The sequence below is a fragment of the Schistocerca americana genome, chromosome 8, assembly GCF_021461395.2.
Source record: "Schistocerca americana isolate TAMUIC-IGC-003095 chromosome 8, iqSchAmer2.1, whole genome shotgun sequence".
NCBI lineage: Eukaryota > Metazoa > Arthropoda > Insecta > Orthoptera > Acrididae > Schistocerca > Schistocerca americana.
In genome coordinates, this window is record NC_060126.1 from 387169650 (window position 1) to 387191379 (window position 21730).

The 21730-nt window shown below is 38.0% G+C and overlaps 1 protein-coding gene across 1 annotated transcript in view; it reads left to right on the forward strand.

Annotated features, from left to right (window-relative positions):
• The window catches only part of LOC124625766 (cap-specific mRNA (nucleoside-2'-O-)-methyltransferase 1), a 293563-nt gene that overhangs the window by 192010 nt on the left and 79823 nt on the right, over positions 1–21730 (forward strand). Inside the window, exon 13 of the mRNA XM_047149205.1 lies at positions 14266–14403. Coding sequence (XP_047005161.1) covers positions 14266–14403 — 138 coding nt within the window. The remainder of the gene's footprint in view (positions 1–14265; positions 14404–21730) is intronic.

A 21730-nucleotide genomic window follows, 5' to 3' on the forward strand; every position in this document is an offset into this window, starting at 1 on the left:
TGCCTGGATTTCATGGTGGACTTCTGATGGAACTCAATGCTGATGCCTGGTTTGTTCTTATGCACGTAACCTTATAAGTGGCCCCACAGAAAACGTCTTTAGGGGTCAAGTCAGGTGACCTCGGAGGCCATAATGCTTTGGAAATCACACTGTCAGGGAACAATGATTTCAATGCAGCCATAGTCGCTTTAAACATGTGGCAAGTTGTCCCATCTTGCTGGTACCAGCTAAGTGTCTGATCCTCGTTATCCAACTGATTAGCAGGTTCATGAAACAGTACCTGGTACACTTCACTGACAACAGTAGTGTAAAAAAAAGTCCAGTGATGCACCACTGTTATAATGCACAGAATAAGCCCACCTTCTCGAATGAAGGGGTTTCTCAATGACTACATGCTGCTGGTTGTTACTACTCCATAAATGTATATATTGAGAGTCCATGTATCCTTATAGGTGAACCACTCTTCAAAACTGTACCTTGTATACTGTAATATTTCTGGGCTTTCAATGAGAAAGCTGTGAAACGAATGGCAGTATGGCAGGTGTTTTTCATGGTATGTCTGTATCACTTTGTGAACACCTGTAAACATTGAGATACACTGCCCTACTTTCTCTGTAGCTCTGTGACACATGCTGTTGAATAGTACAGTTTCATGCAATTAACAGCAAAGAATCTTTATGCTCAATGCCAACAATCATCTCTTTACCTCAACAACACTTTCTTTCGATAACTGCGGGCACCCCTGACCCCCTCGCTATCTAGATCTAACAATGTTCCCTTTGTGTCCAGCTTTGTCACCAAGCCTTGAACACAGTGTTCAGACAGTTTATGTCAACTTTTGAAACATTGTAAAATCAGTTGCTGACATGTCTTAAAATAACCAGTTGTTCAGTAGTGTTTCAGAAGAAACGCACAATTTCCACATAATATCAATACATGACAAGAGTAAAGCAGCACTGGAAGAAGCAATTCACACAGAACACCATGAACAGTGAGCCACGCTACACTGAAACACAAGATTAACATCAGCTTGTGGAACCTCATTGCTGTCAGATTTCACTGGTGCTGCCATATCGATGATTTATGTGAGAACGTCCTCTGTGAAATCCAGTACTCTGGCAGCACTGTGGACCAGCACTATTCACAAACATGCAGCACCGTGTTGAACTGTGTGTACTGGTGAAGGTAGGTCACTTCCAGCACCTTTTCTAACATACCTTCATTTCTCACCAATGAAGATATGCCCTGTACAAACTTGATTTCATATCTTCTTCCCTTAAGAACCAGGGCTCCTTACAAACACCACACCGTATGTTTTATTTTCAGTTACGTATACATACTACATTATATGATTACCTTCAACATTCCATATCCTGAATAGTAGTAGTAGTTTATTTTTCATGATCCAGGGAATATGTATTTGTGCATCCAAGCAGATATTTCATCTCATGAAGTCATTGCAATTACTGTTCCTTGCTGAAAATGCGCCTTATCCCTCACTACAGTTCCCCATACGCAAAATAAAAATTAATACCCACCCCCTCCCTCTCACACAATATCTGTATCTTTACATTTAGTATGTTATTTTATAACTTTCAGTAGCAAGTATCATTAATCATGGGGATACACATCACTCCACTGGGGAGGTATATAGCACCTCATATCCTCCACTTAGATGAATGAAGTCTCTGTAAATATATCTACATACTGTATTTAACACTGAATGTTTGCACTATGTAGAAACCTTTTACTCCTAGCACAGTTTTTTTTAACTGTACATTAAAAAATTAATGAGAAATATATTATTGTGGGAGTAATGTGTTTTACCTCTGGACATAGCAATGTTTTACTGTGATGGACATGGCTGGTAATTTTTTGTTTTGTTAACAAGGATAACAGACTAGTATATGATAAAAATTGAATAGATTTTACAGGCATCTGATTTCTAATACAAACTTCAGCAAACATAGCTAATCATGCTTACATGTTGTAGTTACAAGAAATAATCTTGAAAACATTGAGCTATCATAAATAGCATAACATACTTTGGCTAACTTGTAAACATTTAACTTTCATATAATTTCTGTTTATATTTTCTCTGTTTGCTCCATATTATCTCAGCCACACAATTTCAAACAATTTTAATAATTTTCTATCTATGAGAACTTGATTTCATAATCTTTTACAATTCAAGCTAGTTTTAATCTGTACAATATTGGAGTTTGTCTTAAAACTTAATTATTTCAATGATATTTAAATCATTTTATACTACTTTCACCTTTCTCCTTTAAAAATCATCTTTGTTTCTTTTCTCTTCTGAATTTGTGTCAGTACATACAGCATCCACCAACCTATACCCCAGTACAGTATCTCATGTGTTGGTCCTCATTTCTTGTTACACTTAACTCTGTTTCATGTCATACTACAAATACTCCCCCCTCCCCCCCCCCCCCCCCCACACACACACACACACGTACACACTCTCCCCTCTCCCTCTCCCTCTCCCTCTCGCTCTCCCTCTGCCTCTACCTCTTCCCCCCCCCCCCCCCCCCCCCCCTTCTATCTTCCCTTTTTTTAAATTAATTTTTTTATTCCCCGCTTTGAAACCTGTTACTCCTACCTTGAAAATAAAAAATTAAACACCTCTTTACATTTTTAGTCATCTAAGTTCACAATGTTTCTTTCTTCCCTTCTTATTTATTCCTGTGTCATTCTGGCCTGCAAACTGGGTCATGTTATTTCACTGAGTTGCTAGTTTTTAAATCATATTATGATGGTATATATACTATTTTAAAATGGTGGGAATTCCGGGTTGGACTATCAACAATATGAGGAGAAGATAGGTTGCTACTCACCCTAAAGATGACACATTGAGTTGTAGACAAAGCCATCTTCAGAAAAGGAAACACACATTCATTCACACAAGTAAGCACATCTCACACACACATGACCGTCATCTCTGGCATTCCAGTCTGAGTTGCCCAAGATGGTGGGACTGTGTACTTGAGGTGTGCTTTCTTGTGCGAATGAATATATCTGTGTGTGTGTGTGTGTGTGTGTGTGTGTGTGTGTGTGTGTGTGTGTGTTTCCTCTTCTGAAGAAGGCTTCTTCTAAAAGCTAATGAGTAAGTATATTTTCATTGTGCCTTTCTGCAGCTCAATGTGTCATCTTTATCTTTTCCTTATATTGCTGTTATTAGATATAATATTTTCCCTTTCATGTTAGCAAGGTATGAAAATTTTTACATCAGTCATGGTAGGACATCATTCATATTTATTAGTGGTCACCTATTTGGCTCTCTCTTCCCTATGTTGGTGTGATGTTACCTAACATCTGAGGGGAAAAAAATCATCTACATCTGCATGGATACTCTGCAAATCACACTTAAGTGCCAGGCACCTTTGCAATAATTCTGTATTATTCCACTCTTGAATAGCACACGGAGAAAATGAACACCTATTTCTTTCTGTGTGAGCTCTTATTTCACTTATTTTATTATGATGATCATTTCTCCCTTCATAGATCAGCATCAATAAAACATTTTCGCGTTTGGAGGAGAAAGTTGGTGATTGAAATTTTATAAGAAGACGCCACCGCAATGAAAAACACCTTTGTTTTATTGATGCCCACTGCAAATCTTGTATGTTCATGATACCCTCTCCCATATATTTCTCGGTAATATAAAATGTGCTGCTCTTCTTTGAACTTTCTCAATGTACTCCTATCTGGTAAGGTTCCTACACCATGCAGCAGTACTCCTAAAGAGAATGGACAAGTGTAATGTGCATGGTCCCTCTAGTAGATCTGTTGCAACTTCTAAGTGTTCTGCCAATAAAACACAATCTTTGGGTCGCCTTTCCCACAACATTTTCTATTTGTTATTTCCTCTTTTAAGCTGTTCATAATTGTCATTCCCAGCTATGTACGACTTTTATATTTGATTAATTTATTGTGTAACCAAAGGTTAATGGTTTCGTTTTAGCACTCATATGAATGACCTCACACGCTAGGTGTTTTCTTTGATTTAACAAAGGCTTTTGACTGTGTTGACCACAAAATATTACTGCAGAAGTTGGACCATTATGGAGTAAAGGGAGTAACTTACAATTGGTTGACCTCTTACTTTAAGAACAGAAAGGAGAAGGTAATTCTCCGCAATATTGAGAGTGGTAGTGATGTTCAGTCCCAATGGGGCACTGTTAAGTGGGGCGTTCCCCAAGGGTCGGTGCTGGGGCACTGCTATTTCTTATTTACATAAATGATATGCCTTCTAGTATTACAGGTGATTCAAAAATGTTTCTGTTTGCTGATGACACCAGCTTGGTAGTGAAGGATCTCGTGTGTAATATTGAAACAGTATCAAATAATTTAGTTCATGAAATTAGTTCGTGGTTTGTGGAGAATAATTTGATGCTAAATCACAGTAAGATTCAGTTTTTACAGTTTCTACCTCACAATTCAACAAGAACCGATATTTTGATCAGACAGAATGGGCGTATTATAAGCGAGGCGGAACAGTTCAAGTTCCTAGGTGTTCGGATAGATAGTAAGCTGTTGTGGAAAGCCCATGTCCAGGATCTTGTTCAGAAACTAAATGCTGCTTTATTTACCATTAGAACAGTATCTGAAATAAGTGACACTTCAACATGCAAAGTAGTCTACTTCGCATATTTTCATACGCTTATGTCGTATGGTATTATTTTTTGGGGTAATTCTTCTGATTCAAAAAGGGTATTTTTGGCCCAAAAACGGGCTGTTCAAGCTATATGTGGTGTAAGTTCGAGAACCTCTTGTCGACCCCTATTCAATAGTCTGGGAATTCTGACATTGCCCTCACAGTATATATTTTCTTTAATGTCGTTTGTTGTTAGCAATATTAGCCTATTCTCAAGAGTTAGCAGCTTTCACTCAGTTAATACTAGGCAGAAATCCAATCTGCATGTGGAATGCACTTCCTTGACTCTTGTGCAGAAAGGAGTGCAGTATTCTGCTGCATCCATTTTCAATAAGCTACCACAAGAACTCAAAAATCTTAGCAGTAGCCCAAACACTTTTAAGTCTAAACTGAAGAGTTTCCTCATAGCTCACTCCTTCTATTCTGTCGAGGAGCTCCTGGAAGGGCTAAAAAATTAAGCAAATTCCAGTGTTACATTGTTGATTTTCTTTATTTAAACTTACGACTTGTCACCTGAATGTGTTTTTTTTTATATTTCATTTTATCTGTTTCTAATATCGTGTTATAATTTCATGTATTGACTCGTTCCATGACCATGGAGACTTCTCCTTAATTTGGTCCCACGGAATAATAAATAAATAAATAAATAAATTTAGGGTCAATTGCCATACAGACAACTTCTCTGAATTTTTTGCAATTGATTTTGATCTTCTGATGACTCTAGTAGATGGTAAACAACAGCATCATCTGCAAACAACCAAAGATGGCTGCTCAGATTGTCTCGTAAATTGTTTATATAGATAAGGAAAGCAGAGGACCTATAACACTATCTTAGTGTGGTTTCTAGCCACTTGTGAGTTATGGTGTCAAAACATTCTGGAAATATAGAAGTACGGAGTCAATTTGAAATCCTTTGTCGATAGCACTCAACACTTCATGTGAGTAAAGAGCTAGTCGTGCATCACAAGAACAATTTTTCCTGGATCCGTCTTGACTGTGTGTCAATAGACCATTCTCTTTGAGGTATTTCATAATGCTTGAACATAACATTTATTCCACAATACTACTTCGTATCAATGTTAATGATATGAGCTTGTAGTTTAGTGGAGTTCTCCTGTTGCCTTTCTTGAATATTATTGCATCAGCATATTCTGAAAGGAACCTAATTAGTATACAGTCTCGACTGGAAGACTTGATTTTATTAAGTGATTTAAGTTTCTTCACTACTCTGGAACTATCTGTTACTATGTTAATCGTGTTGGCATCTGTTCTTGGTTCAAATTATGTAATATTTACTTTGTATTCTTTTGTGAAGGAATTTCAGAAGGCTGTGTTTAGTATCTCTGCTTTAGCAGCACTGTTATTAATAGTATTTCCTGTACTATTCTGCAGAGAAGGCATTGGTTGTGCTTTGGCCCTAGCATACTTTACATATGACCAGAAACTCTTTGCACTTTCTGCCAGGTTTTGAGACAAAGTTTCATTGTGAAAACTATTGTAAGCATCTCACATTGAAATCCACTCTAAATTTTTAGCTACGAAAACCCTGTGGTCGTTAAACCCTGTACCTTAAAAGCAATGCAGCACAAGGGATTGATGACCCTGTAGTTTGGTCCCTTTAAACCCCCACACCAGACAACTAACCAGTGCAGAATACCTTCCCAAGTGTGTGTGTGTGTGTGTGTGTGTGTGTGTGTGTGTGTGTGTGAGGGGAGAGGGCAGGGGGGGGGGGGGTTGGGTTGGAGGGGGAGGGAGAGGGGAAGTTCATTGGTGGGCTGGAGAATAGATGTGTTCATCAATTCTACAGAATGGACACCACCAGCTTCAACTGCATATGCATGTGCATGTGTGTTTATTTTCCAATAGTGCTACTTGTTACCGATATTAGAATAACCACTAAAGTTGGAATGTTAAGTAAGAGCACCATGTTCCAGTGTTGCCTGCATCATTAATAGAATAAATTGGTCTTACAGTTTCACCCCCCCCCCTCCCCAATAAAAAGAACTTAATGGAATACCACATCTAAATCTTAGCCTGAAATGGCTCTACAAATTCAATGCAGTAGGCTATCCCAAAAGTAAAATACATTTACAAGATATTGAAGCAGATACACACTGACATCGGCATGTTGTCGAAGACTATAATTATCAAGAACATCTTTGTATTGCAGTCAAACAGGCTAAAGGTAAGACTTACATCTTTTTTTGAGATTCCCATGCAATCAGCTATGTGGGAAATGTACCACCCTTGAAATATTCTTCCTGTGGGCTCAGTATCTGAAAGAGACATCACTGAAATTCCTCCTGTACGACAAAAAGTTACTGTTGAATGCAATGAACTTTTAATAAGACGTCCACTAAAGTATTAGAATCTGTCAAAATTTGGCCCAAGCTTCAGAAGTGTTGATGTTTAGACAGGATTTGTAACAATATATTGGATCTACAGGATTCTCCTAAAACTTGATTACAGTGTTGATGACATTATGTTGAACATAGGTCATTGTGAAGTGATAAATGTACTGTATGGGAAGATGCGAACTGGGACATAGATGGTGACTATGAGCAACAAGAAGGCTGCCAAGGGTAATTCTATTATCCACAGATTGTGACAAGTGAATGCAAAAAATTTATTCATTTGTATTGAAAGTGAGATGAAGCCCAACATGCAAAATATAGCAGTTATATTAACTTTGTATTTTGCAGATAATTTAACCAAAGGGTCACCAGTGTTTAATTTAGAGCATGTAATGCGATTCATGTGGTTCAATCCCTAGATGAGTTTGAGCAAAGACATTTCGACGAAGAAGAACCGCATGTGAGCCCAAACATCTTTGGGATGTTGGCTCGCATTGCTCTGAGTCAAGTGCTTGCTTCCATGCTCTGCTGACTGAAAATCCAGTACCTCTGACAAAATTGTTGACACACCTTCTAATTTGCACTACAACTTCAATGACTGAGTCTCAGTAGCTTGAAGGGTGGACTAGAATATGTGCCTGCTCAAACAACATTTTGTGCATATTAATATGTCTGCATTCGGCAACAGCAGATTTATTTAGATACCTGCAGGTGAAATATTGTCAGTGTTCACTACAGTCAAATGGTATCAATAGGTGTCCCTTGCAGTCACATTCAGATGGAATACTATAAATGCCTGAGAGTCTGAACCCATGGCCATCTTACACAGGTCACAACATCTCTTTGATTTTCTTATTTATTTATTTTTATGTGTGTGAATGATGGTTTTAATCCCATATGTGTGTAAAATTTATCCAATTTTCTTGATCTAGCTTCAAAGCACAGAAGGTGCATCATGTGCTAATCTTGATGTGTTGCTTGGCTATATTTGGATTTGCATTTTTTGGAGATGATATCGATGATGACGATTTTTGATTTGCTGGGCACTCAACAATGTGATTATCAGTGCACGTATAACTTCCAGATCTTTTCACTATCCAGTCTCACCATTTTCCTGAATGATGATAAAATGATGAGGACAATGCAGTCCCTGGTCACAGAAAATCCCCAACCCGGCTGGGAATCAAACCTAGGACCCTGTGATCCAGAAGCAGCAAAGCTAACCACTAGACCGTGAGCTGTGGGTGCATTTTCTGGAGACAGCTCATTTTATTTCATATGATCAGCAGCTATTTCGTCTCAACGTAGAGGCTAGATGAATTATTTCAGTGCAGAGAAGGTATTTGCCATTTGGTTAGAATAATGTTTATTCAGAAAACAAACTAAAACCGAACTCAAGCGCATATATTTGACACAGTTCATTCATTCACACTCTCATCACAAAATACAAGTTATCTACGTAAAAAGTTAGAGTTCACACAGGCGCATGGCTGCTCGCTGCTCAGAGACTAAGACCTGCGATACCACACAACGCAAAATTTTCTGTCATTTCACTTCGTAGCTGCCCAAAGACTGACCGTCTGCTTTCGTGTCTGCATCCGAACTGTACCCTTTGGTGTCTCCACCCCCACTGTCCTCTGCGCATCCCCAGCCGCATTTCCCGCGCGCCAAATATCCTCGCTCAACTGACTAGGGCAGTTCCCTTTCGTGAAACCATCCATCTGGCTACAGCTTATTCAACATAATTTTACATTTTAATGTATTTAAATAATCAAAGCTTGACCACTTTCATGTGCTAAATAAAATAATAATAATATCCCCTGTTAAATTCTTTTGCATAAAACCAATACAATTTCCTTCTTAACTTTGAATGCTACGGCCAGTAGCCTTGCACCAATGTGCTTTCTGATAAATAAATAAAGAACAAAAGTAACTATATTAGGCACTAAACTTTACAACAAATATTCTATTACCTAATGATTAATAAGGTGTCATGCTGTCACCGTTCAGTGTGTTTTTTGTGGAGAAAATGATCTGATGCTTAACTGTAAATACTGATAATTTAAATTTACTATATCTTTTAAACAAATAACGTTACAGAGTTGATAAGTACAACATTTGTCATTTCAATGATGCTCTTCTATATGAAATGTTGATCATTAAGATCGACCAAAGCATTCAGATTTTAGAATTCAGGTATTTGTTACAAAACTTGTTAATTTCAATTTAACAGTAAATTGTACACTATTATAGATATGATCAATATTCAAGTTTTATTGAGATCACTAAGAAATTTATGGAGGATGGCAGATTAAATTTACTGTGGCTTGATTCCCTGCATTACTACAGAATTAAATAGTTTTCATAAATATTTCTCTTTATGACCGATCTTAGGTCTGCCATAATGAGATTTTCACTCTGCAGCGGAGTGTGCGCTGATATGAAACTTCCTGGCAGATTAAAACTGTGTGCCCGACCGAGACTCGAACTCGGGACCTTTGCCTTTCGCGGGCAAGTGCTCTACCATCTGAGCTACCGAAGCACGACTCACGCCCGGTACTCACAGCTTTACTTCTGCCAGTACCTCGTCTCCTACCTTCCAAACTTTACAGAAGCTCTCCTGCGAACCTTGCAGAACTAGCACTCCTGAAAGAAAGGATATTGCGGAGACATGGCTTAGCCACAGCCTGGGGGATGTTTCCAGAATGAGATTTTCACTCTGCAGCGGAGTGTGCGCTGATATGAAACTTCCTGGCAGATTAAAACTGTGTGCCCGACCGAGACTCGAACTCGGGACCTTTGCCTTTCGCGGGCAAGTGCTCTACCATCTGAGCTACCGAAGCACGACTCACGCCCGGTACTCACAGCTTTACTTCTGCCAGTACCTCGTCTCCTACCTTCCAAACTTTACAGAAGCTCTCCTGCGAACCTTGCAGAACTAGCACTCCTGAAAGAAAGGATATTGCGGAGACATGGCTTAGCCACAGCCTGGGGGATGTTTCCAGAATGAGATTTTCACTCTGCAGCGGAGTGTGCGCTGATATGAAACTTCCTGGCAGATTAAAACTGTGTGCCCGACCGAGACTCGAACTCGGGACCTTTGCCTTTCGCGGGCAAGTGCTCTACCATCTGAGCTACCGAAGCACGACTCACGCCCGGTACTCACAGCTTTACTTCTGCCAGTACCTCGTCTCCTACCTTCCAAACTTTACAGAAGCTCTCCTGCGAACCTTGCAGAACTAGCACTCCTGAAAGAAAGGATATTGCGGAGACATGGCTTAGCCACAGCCTGGGGGATGTTTCCAGAATGAGATTTTCACTCTGCAGCGGAGTGTGCGCTGATATGAAACTTCCTGGCAGATTAAAACTGTGTGCCCGACCGAGACTCGAACTCGGGACCTTTGCCTTTCGCGGGCAAGTGCTCTACCATCTGAGCTACCGAAGCACGACTCACGCCCGGTACTCACAGCTTTACTTCTGCCAGTACCTCGTCTCCTACCTTCCAAACTTTACAGAAGCTCTCCTGCGAACCTTGCAGAACTAGCACTCCTGAAAGAAAGGATATTGCGGAGACATGGCTTAGCCACAGCCTGGGGGATGTTTCCAGAATGAGATTTTCACTCTGCAGCGGAGTGTGCGCTGATATGAAACTTCCTGGCAGATTAAAACTGTGTGCCCGACCGAGACTCGAACTCGGGACCTTTGCCTTTCGCGGGCAAGTGCTCTACCATCTGAGCTACCGAAGCACGACTCACGCCCGGTACTCACAGCTTTACTTCTGCCAGTACCTCGTCTCCTACCTTCCAAACTTTACAGAAGCTCTCCTGGTTCGCAGGAGAGCTTCTGTAAAGTTTGGAAGGTAGGAGACGAGGTACTGGCAGAAGTAAAGCTGTGAGTACCGGGCGTGAGTCGTGCTTCGGTAGCTCAGATGGTAGAGCACTTGCCCGCGAAAGGCAAAGGTCCCGAGTTCGAGTCTCGGTCGGGCACACAGTTTTAATCTGCCAGGAAGTTTCTTAGGTCTGCCATGTTTAACATTGCCACATCTCCTTGGCCCCAAACGGCTTCTACTGGATTTCTCTATGATGTAGGTTCTAGTCTGTCTCACTCGCACACTGCAGCGATTAGGCATCAATAGACAATGGACGCGTCTGAGTTTCCCCATCTCGTGGTGAATCTATGCCCTTTGTGGCACGCGGTCCTGGACAACGGGGTTTGTTTCACAATTCCTATAGGCTGACTCTTTCGGCCACATATTTAAGTGAGAGCGCAGTGCTCATTAACTCACAGCGACTGCATAGGAATATGTCCTGTATTATATTTCATGATGGAAACAAAAATATTGCAAGTGACATTTCATCATTGGCATCAATGTAATCTCTGGTCACAGTGGGAATTCCACATCTGGTAATTTATGTGATTCTCAGACTTATTGTACAGTCAGATGTTTTCTGGAAGAAGGCAATGGTGGTTTTTGTCAAAAGCTCAGTCTGTGTAGTGAATAAACATAAGAAACGTGCTGCAAACAGTTCAACAAGTGAATGTTTAATTCAACATTTTGTCTCTAAAAGTTACAATTACGTAAGTTGAAAGTGGTGTAGGTCTTTCTACTGTAAGGCGAAACATTGTAGCAATCACCTTCAGACTTTACTGGTGTAAATTGGATTGCCAATTTCACACGTCCATTTCTAGACCTCACTAAGCCTACCATTTCACATGGACCATCCATTATTCAATCTGTTTTTTATGCAGTCTGGCAATAGCATTTAGTCTGATGGCCACTGTTCACTACAGGCATTTCTAACCCGATTATCGTTGCTACTATTCGTCAGATGATTACTTCTCATCCAACTTTGCAGTTGGTATTTGGTTCACTTGATACACTTATCACAACAGAATTATTTTAAACTAATATTACTCTACTCTGACTGTCATGCAAACGCATTGTTTACATGTTTTAAACAATTTTGTAGTTGTTGTTGTTGTTGTTGTCGTCTTCAGTCCTGAGACTGGTTTGATGCAACTCTCCATGCTACTCTATCCTGTGCCAGCTTCTTCATCTCCCAGTACTTACTGCAACCTACATCCTTCTGAATCTGCTTAGTGTATTCATCTCTTGGTCTCCCTCTACGATTTTTACCCTCCACGCTGCCCTCAAATGCTAACTTTGTGATCCCTTCATGCCTCAGAACATGTCCTACCAACCGGTCCCTTCTTCTCGTCAAGTTGTGCCACAAACTCCTCTTCTCCACAGTTCTACTCAATACCTCCTCATTAGTTATGTGATCTACCCATCTAATCTTCAGCATTCTTCTGTAGCACCACATTTCGAAAGCTTCCATTCTCTTCTTGTCCAAACTATTTATCGTCCATGTTTCCCTTCCATACATGGCTACACTCCATACAAATACTTTCAGAAATGACTTCCTGACACTTAAATCTATACTCGATGTTAACAAATTTCTCTTCTTCAGAAACGCTTTCCTTGCCATTGCCAGTCTACATTTTATATCCTCTCTACTTTGACCATCATCAGTTATTTTGCTCCCCAAATAGCAAAACTCCTTTACTACTTTAAGTGTCTCATTTCCTAATCTAATTCCCTCAGCATCACCCAACTTAATTCGACTATATTCCGTTATCCTCGTTTTGCTTTTGTTGATGTTCATCTTATATCCTCCTTTCAAGACACTGTCCATTCCGTTCAACTGCTCTTCCAAGTCCTTTGCTGTCTCTGACAGAATTACAATGTCATTGGCGAACCTCAACGTTTTTATTTCTTCTCCATGGACTTTAATACCTACTCCGAATTTTTCTTTTGTTTCCTTTACTGCTTGCTCAATATACAGATTGAATAACATCGGGGACAGGCTACAACGCTGTCTCACTCCCTTCCCAACCGCTGCTTCCCTTTCATACCTCTCAACTCTTATAACTGTGTACAAATTGTAAATAGCCTTTTGCTCCCTGTATTTTACCTCTTTCGTAGTATTGCCATTTTTTCTCTTCCTGCCAAAATGATCATTACCTCAAAATGACATAACAGTTATCAATTTATACCATGAGCAGCACGAAAAATGTCACACACAACTACAAACTTGTTAAATTTCATTGCAGGTTGCAGCACCATCAATACTACACTCAAATGCTACACATCTCTGTACATAATTGTACAAACTACTGTGAAGGATGTGGCAAAGGGCACTTTTCATTGTACAACATGTTAAATTTTCTCTCTGTTCCAATCAAATATCAAGTGTGGTGCTGACTGTAATTAGCATTGACAGAGAGTACATGTTGCAGTACAGATCAAAAATAATACCATGTATTGAAATGACAAATAGAAAACAAGTATACCTATAGGGATGGGAAGCAATATTGTCATAATCTGTCAGAAAAATAACACACTTTAGGTCATCTGTCTGAATAGTATAATTATAAGAATTGTTCCATGACTTGTCTTTCAGTGAGAAAGATTAACATTTATTTGCGATGTTATTGTGCTTCACCTTTTGAAAATTACTTTTCATACTTATTATCTAACATTCATCACATGTACATACAAAACACTGCCCAAATTTTTATGTATAATATTAAAGTTAAATTGTCATTCGGGAAACATCCTAAATAACTAAATGATATTCATTTAAACCCTTTCAAGTACCTCTAGATCAACTGGCCTCATCCTTCGGAGGTTAAAGTCTAACCTGCTACCCTTATTTTCTTACGAGTACTGCTGTTAAAATATTCGCAGCATCTGGATTCTGGTTCGCATTCGTACTTTCAAGAAAAATGTTCCTTAACAGCATAGGTTCTAAACTACTGTGACAAATCTGAACAAATTATTATTGAAACTAGTTTCTTCTCATGCTCTATGTGGTATCCAGTCAGAGTCAGCCATAGAACTGAAATTGAGTGTTTATATGCAATGATTTTTTTTTTTAGATCATGGTGAATTTTAAGATTGTATCAGTGAATTCTGTGGTTACATTTTTTTAGGATTCTCTTCCTCCTCCTATGCTTATAGTTTTTACTTCACTCATTTAATTCATAAATGAAGCAAATTCTGTTGAAAGTAAAAGTCAGTTGGACACAAACCAAAAATACCTAACATTTGCCAAGTTTAAGAAGTCTATGTAGATTTGTAAGTGTAGGTGGAGAAGCTGTTTTTTGACATAGAATTTTTCACAAACACAGTTTTTTAGTCTATTTTTTAATAACTCTTTCTTTTACTTTCAGCTGGCACCAGCTTGTTGTCTGATAGTGGTACGGAATTGTTGCCTTCTGTTCTGGAGGAGAAGGTGAAGTCTGTGTATGATTGGCATTGTGTAGTTCTTGCAAGCAATCGGGAGCAGAACAATGTAACCTTCTATCTAGGTAAGAAATGTTAGAGAAGTTTATTGTGTTTGTTATTTCACAGTGTAACAATTATGAACTGCATAATCAAAGCTTATGATATTGTAAACACAGAATTTCTAGTAATGACAGAACAACAGTATTATGAGAAAATAGTTGATGAAGTATGTGTAATGAAAAAGCCTCAGAAGCTGACATCACCTAAGGAACAAGAGATACAGAAAGCAGAAAAGTTCCTCTTACCTGCCGTTTTTTACACTGAATATTGCAAGTGTTTTATCACAGTCCCTGGTTTAATATTCAGATGCATGCCTGTATATTGTTCTTTTATTTTGATCTTATAGGATCATAAACATGGCTTCAGAATTTTCATTTATTTATTTAATATTTTTACTATCTTGTGAAACGAGGGAAAGGCACTTCACTCTTGCTTGTGACCATGGGATGTGCGTTTGGGTGTCTGTGTGGTTGTGTGTGTGTCTGTATGCACTTATGCTTGGAAAAAAGCTGTATAAGAAAATTTCGAAGCGATGCTTATGACTCTATACAAACAAAATAAAACAAAGAGATACGAACCAGCATCTGAATCTTAGTAATAGCACATGTCTAACCTTAATCTAGCACACGTTCGCGTGCGTGCACGTGCCCACACACACACACACACACACACACACACACACACAAAACCACACAAATACACCATCCATGGTCACAGCAAGATTCAAATCTCGCTGTGATAATGGGAGTTTGTGTTTGGGTGTCTGTGTGGTTGTGTGTGTGGAAGTGTGTATTTGTGCAAGAAAAAGGGCTATTGCTCGAAAGCTAATGTAAATGCTGTTTTTCGTTATGTATTTTCTATCCTTCACCTACTATAGGTGGGGTTACCATATCTTTGGAGCTCAAACCAGGACGTATTTTTGAAATCATTTTAAAGTCTTAACACTTTACTGCAACATTAAACTTTATTTATTCAGTTGTGTTTTTCACTAGATATAACAAAATTTATCGGAGTTTTTGTTCTATCAGATGAAAATTTTGGATCATATAACATTTTAAGCAGTTTAGTTGTGCAGTATGGTGCTCTGAAACTAAGTTTGTGTCTAGCAGTGTGGTATGAAAGTGTAGCCTCTTTAGCAGCACACTGCAGATCACTGTTATTCCCATCTTTGGCTTTAAAAAATCTCTTTATGTTTGGTGAAGCAGCAATGTTAATGTAAAGGGGCAAGCAAATGAAAACCAAACACGTGGAAAAAACTAAATAAACTGGTTATTATTTCAAAAGTAATCACCATAACTATTAATACATACGCGGGTGCACAACTATTCAACCGAAGCAAATTGATGGCCACAAGTGTCTTTCATCAGGCCTCCAAAAATTTAGAAATTTCATGGGGAGATATTGGGACTCTGTGGTGGATGTGTAAGGGCCTCCAAGCGAAACTTCTGCAATGTAGTTGAAACACCCTTGGCAACATATGGTTGTTAACAACATGTGTGTGGGCTCACATGGCATTTACAACTATCAATTTGTCTTGGACAAAGAGGTGCATGCTTGGGTACAATCTTGTTTCCATTACGAACAACAAACTTTATCCATAAATGCACTGAATGTCTTGCCTCACAGTGGGATAAACGTGTTAAAAGTTATGGTGATTACTTTTGAAACAATAAACAATTTACTTACTTTTCTTCCATCTGACTCGTTTTCATTTGATTGCCTTTATAGCACTCTTATTTTTAGCTGTTTTCATGTGGCCTTACTGTCACCCTTTTCTTTATGTGCAATAGAAAATTCTCCAGCACATAGTGTGCAATAAACAGGTTTATTGCTGCTTTAATTATACAAACCAAAACTATTCCTGTTGCAGGTTAAGATTAAATACACATTTCTTTTGTTCATTGCAAAACAATAAGACAAAAAATGAATACAGATAAAATGATCAAACAGTGTAGATGAGATACTTCACACACAAAAACAACAAAAACTGCTGCCTCTGTTGTGTTTCCAATTGAGTAAGTGAAAAGCTGCAGAGAAACTGGTAGCCACACAGCCCCATAAATCTCAGTGCTTACTCTGAGTTCTGCTGAGATAGACAACAGAGTACTAGAATGTTTAAATATGCATATTCAGACATACAAGTCTAAAATTTTAAAAAATTCTCATCAGTCATAAAATTCTCAAGTGCCGCACATTTTGTAATCCTAGACAGCAGAAAAAGCTGGGCTAATCATGAACATATGATAAGCCTAGATAGAGGTGAGTGGTTGCCTTTCCCCCTCTTATTTTATGTATTTCTCCGTCGAGGAATATACATTATTGTTTTACTATCTTGTGAGTTAGACATTTATTGAAAGTATTGAAAGGTAATGTTTCCCAGCCAGTTCATATTTTGAAAAAGCTACAGGTACCCTCTAGTTTATTCTAAAAGTTGAGTATCTCAGAACACTTGACCAGTCACGGTTGGGTGTGCACCCAGGTTGCACCAGCTGAGACCTGCTTCATTGCCAATCCTCCATCACTGAAAACTTTGACGTGCTTCAGAGACCACTGCTAGGTATGATGCAAGGGCATGCTGAAAAGTAGTGTCTCCAAATTTTTTATGTGAATACTCTTAAAGCTTTTTAAATGAAACAAACTGTATTAAAATTCTACATCTTTATTTTTCATGTCCGCATAATCATTTCTCAACATTGTCACCCTTGCAGTGAACAACACAGAAGAATAATCTCAAACTCAAAGTTAAAAAAAAATGTAGTGGCTGGGATGACATTACTTAAAGAATGCAAAAATGAATTAATAACATATTTAATAAACAGTTTAGTTGGTTAGGGAACCTTTCCTGAACTTTCAAAAATTATTGAAATATGACCAATGTATATAAAGGGTGAAACCACTGACATAAATAATTACTAGTCAGTATCATTGACTTAAATACTTAACAACCTGCCTGAAAGATTAATTCTAGACCAAATGGAATCCTTCTGTAAATACAAGTCTATTAAACAACTTGCAGCATTGGGTCTGAAAAGGGTGATCCACAATAACAACAGTAGCAACTTTTTTTCATGAACTGCTGAACAGACTGGATAAAGGAAACAAAGTTGTTGGGACTTTTCTAGATTTATCTAAAACATTTGATCCTGTGAATTGTGCAGTACAGAACTCTCAGCTGTGGTAGTATACTTGGGCCATTCTTGTTGCTTATATATATTAATGATGTAATACAGTCACAAAACTCAAAACTTGTGAACTGTGCTGATGATACTTCATTTATTAGTTGGGGTCATGTTGAGCAGTTATCATTCCAAAGCAACAAAAAAAAAAACTTTGAAATTATCACAGACCATCTAACAATGAATAAATGTACATTGAATAAGGACAAGAATGTAGTAATAAAGTTCTTGTTAAGTTATGATAATACTCATATTGAATCACTTTCTACAGTTCAAACATCTGATAAATAAGTTTTGAGGCATTTTGATTGATGAACATCTCACAAGGAAAGGGTATGTCAGCAACATCTGTAAAAAGATTATGAGTAATGTTTGCTTACTTGCAAATATAATATCCCCCCCCTTCCTTTAACAAGTGTAGAAAATTTAATCCATTCACATTTGCAATATGGGATTGAGATTTGGGGTGGGGCACCACAGTCTACATGTACAGGATTTCCAGGCTTCAAAAGAGAGCAATTAGGATATATTCTAATATAAGCAAATGCCAGTCTTGTAGGGAATGCTTCAAAAATTATGATTTACTGACTGTGTGTTCATTGTATGTCCTTATAACTATAATGTTTGTAAAAGAAAATGACGAAATAAGTGTAATGAACAGAGACATCTATAATTACAATATATGAACCAGATGTCACTATCATAGGATACTGACTAATAAAAGAGCTACGGATCCTTTGAAACTGGGAGAAAATTCTATAGTAAGTTGCCAGATAACATAAAGCAACACCATGGCAATCTTTTTAAGAGCTAGTTGGAACAGTTGCTAATTGAAAGATGTTTCTACTCACTTAAAGAATTCTAAGCTGCAATACAAATAGATCTCTGTTTACGTACTGCAGTTTATTAGTAGCAGTAACTGTTTATATAACAGTGTATAATATACTACTTGATGTATACATTAATTATATGCATGCAATGATATCATTGTTATAAATGCAGAAAAAATGAGAATGTCCAAGACTGTAAAGTAATATGGACAAATAAAGATTATTATTATTATTATTATTATTATTATTATTACTATTATTTATCTTTCCTGTCTCAGACGTTATGTCTGGTTAGAAATGGAAAGTGACGCGGACCTTGATCAAGCGTGACTTCCTTTTAACTGTATGGCATATGTTACACTGCTTTTAGGAACTTTGGGGTAATTGAACATGTACCAATAATTACAGATTTCTGTAGTTGTATTACGTTTGGATGTAGCTGTATTGCGTTGTTGTACTGGTGGATATTGTGTGGTATGACTCCTGTAGTTGATAGTATAATTGGTATAATTTCAACTTTATCCTGATGCCACATGTCTTTGACTTCCTCAGCCAGTTGGATGTATTTTTCAATTTTTTCACCTGTTTTCTTCTGTATATTTGTTGTATTTGGTATGGATATTTCGATTAGTTGTGTTAATTTCTTCTTTTTATTGGTGAGTATGATGTCAGGTTTGTTATGTGGTGTTGTTTTATCTGTAATAATGGTTCTGTTCCAGTATAATTTGTATTCATCATTCTCCAGTACATTTTGTGGTGCATACTTGTATGTGGGAACGTATTGTTTTATTAGTTTATGTTGTATGGCAAGTTGTTGATGTATTATTTTGCTACATTGTCATGTCTTCTGGGGTATTCTGTATTTGCTAGTATTGTACATCCACTTGGGATGTGATCTACTGTTTCTATTTGTTGTTTGCAAAGTCTGCATTTATCTGTTGTGGTATTGGGATCTTTAATAATATGCTTGCTGTAATACCTGGTGTTTATTGTTCGATCCTGTATTGCAATCATGAATCCTTCCGTCTCACTGTATATATTGCCTTTTCTTAACCATGTGTTGGATGCGTCTGGATTGATGTGTGGCTGTGTTAGATAATACGGGTGCTTGCCATGTAGTGTTTTCTTTATCCAATTTACTTTCTTCGTATCTGTTGATGTTATGTGATCTAAAAGGTAGTAGAGGTGGTTATGAAATTGTAGTGGTGCAGCCGATGTATTTATATGAGTGATTGCTTTGTGTATTTTGCTAGTTTCTGCTCGTTCTATAAAGAATTTTCTTAAATTGTCTACGTGTCCATAATGTAGGTTTTTTATGTCAATAAATGCCCTTCCTCCTTCCTTTCTGCTTAATGTGAATCTTTCTGTTGCTGAATGTATGTGATGTATTCTATATTTGTGGCATTGTGATCGCGTTAGTGTATTGAGTGCTTCTAGGTCTGTGTTACTCCATTTCACTACTCCAAATGAGTAGGTCAATATTGGTATAGCATAAGTATTTATAGCTTTTGTCTTGTCTCTTGCTGTCAATTCTGTTTTCAGTATTTTTGTTAGTCTTTGTCTATATTTTTCTTTTAGTTCTTCTTTAATATTTGTATTATCTATTCCTATTTTTTGTCTGTATCCTAGATATTTATAGGCCTCTGTTTTTTCCATCGCTTCTTTGCAGTCGCTATGGTTATCCAATATGTAATCTTCTTGTTTAGTGTGTTTTCCCTTGACTATGCTATTTTTCTTACATTTGTCTGTTCCAAAAGCCATATTTATATCATTGCTGAACACTTTTGTTATCTTTAGTAATTGGTTGAGTTGGTGATTTGTTGCTGTGAGTAATTTTAGATCATCCATGTATAGCAAATGTGTGATTTTGTGTTGGTATGTTCCAGTAATATTGCATCCATAATTTGTATTATTTAGCATGTTGGATAGTGGGTTCAGAGCAAGGCAGAACCAGAAAAGACTTAATGAGTCACCTTGGTATATTCCACGCTTAATCTGTATTGGCTGTGATGTGATATTATTTGAATTTGTTTGGATATTAAGTGTGGTTTTCCAATTTTTCATTACTATGTTTAGGAACTGTATCAATTTAGGATCTACATTGTATATTTCCAATATTTGTAGTAACCATGAGTGGGGTACACTATCAAAAGCTTTTTGGTAATCAATGTATGCATAGTGTAGCGACCTTTGTTTAGTTTTAGCTTGGTATGTCACCTCTGCAGCTATTATCAGTTGCTCTTTACATCCTCTTGCTCCTTTGCAACAGCCTTTTTGTTCTTCATTTATAATTTTGTTCTGTGGTGTATGTGTCATTAATTTCTGTGTAATGACTGAAGTTAATATTTTGTATATTGTTGGTAGGCATGTTATGGGGCAATATTTAGCTGGGTTTGCTGTGTCTGCTTGATCTTTAGGTTTCAGATAAGTTATTCCATGTGTAAGTGTATCAGGGAATGTGTATGGGTCTGCAATGTAACTGTTAAATAATTTATACCTAAAAACAAAGATGATGTGACTTACCGAACGAAAGCGCTGGCAGGTCGATAGGCACACAAACATACACACAAAATTCAAGCTTTCGCAACAAACGGTTGCTTCGTCAGGAAAGAGGGAAGGAGAGGGAAAGACGAAAGGAAGTGGGTTTTAAGGGAGAGGGTAAGGAGTCATTCGAATCCCGGGAGCGGAAAGACTTACCTTAGAGGGGAAAAAGGACGGGTATACGCTTGCACACACACACACACATATCCATCCACACATATACAGACACCAGCAGACATATCTTCAAATATGTCTGCTTGTGTCTGTATATGTGTGTGTGTGTGCGAGTGTATACCCGTCCTTTTTTCCCCCTAAGGTAAGTCTTTCCGCTCCCGGGATTGGAATGACTCCTTACCCTCTCCCTTAAATCCCACTTCCTGTCGTCTTTCTCTCTCCTTCCCTCTTTCCTGACGTAGCAACCATTTGTTGCGAAAGCTAGAATTTTGTGTGTATGTTTGTGTGTCTATCGACCTGCCAGCGCTTTCGTTCGGTAAGTCACATCATCTTTGTTTTTAGATATATTTTTCCCACGTGGAATGTTTCCCTCTATTATGTTAAATAATTTAGTTAGATGTGAATGTGTTGAGGTGACCTTCTTTAGCCAGAAATTTGCTATTTTATCTTTTCCAGGGGCTTTCCAATTGTGAGTAGAATTAATTGCTTGGGTGACTTCATTTTGCAAAATTATCACTTCAGGCATTTGTGGTATCATCTTGTATGTGTCTGCTTCTGCTTGTATCCACCATGCATGCCTGTTATGCTGTACCGGATTTGACCATATGTTGCTCCAGAAGTGTTCCATG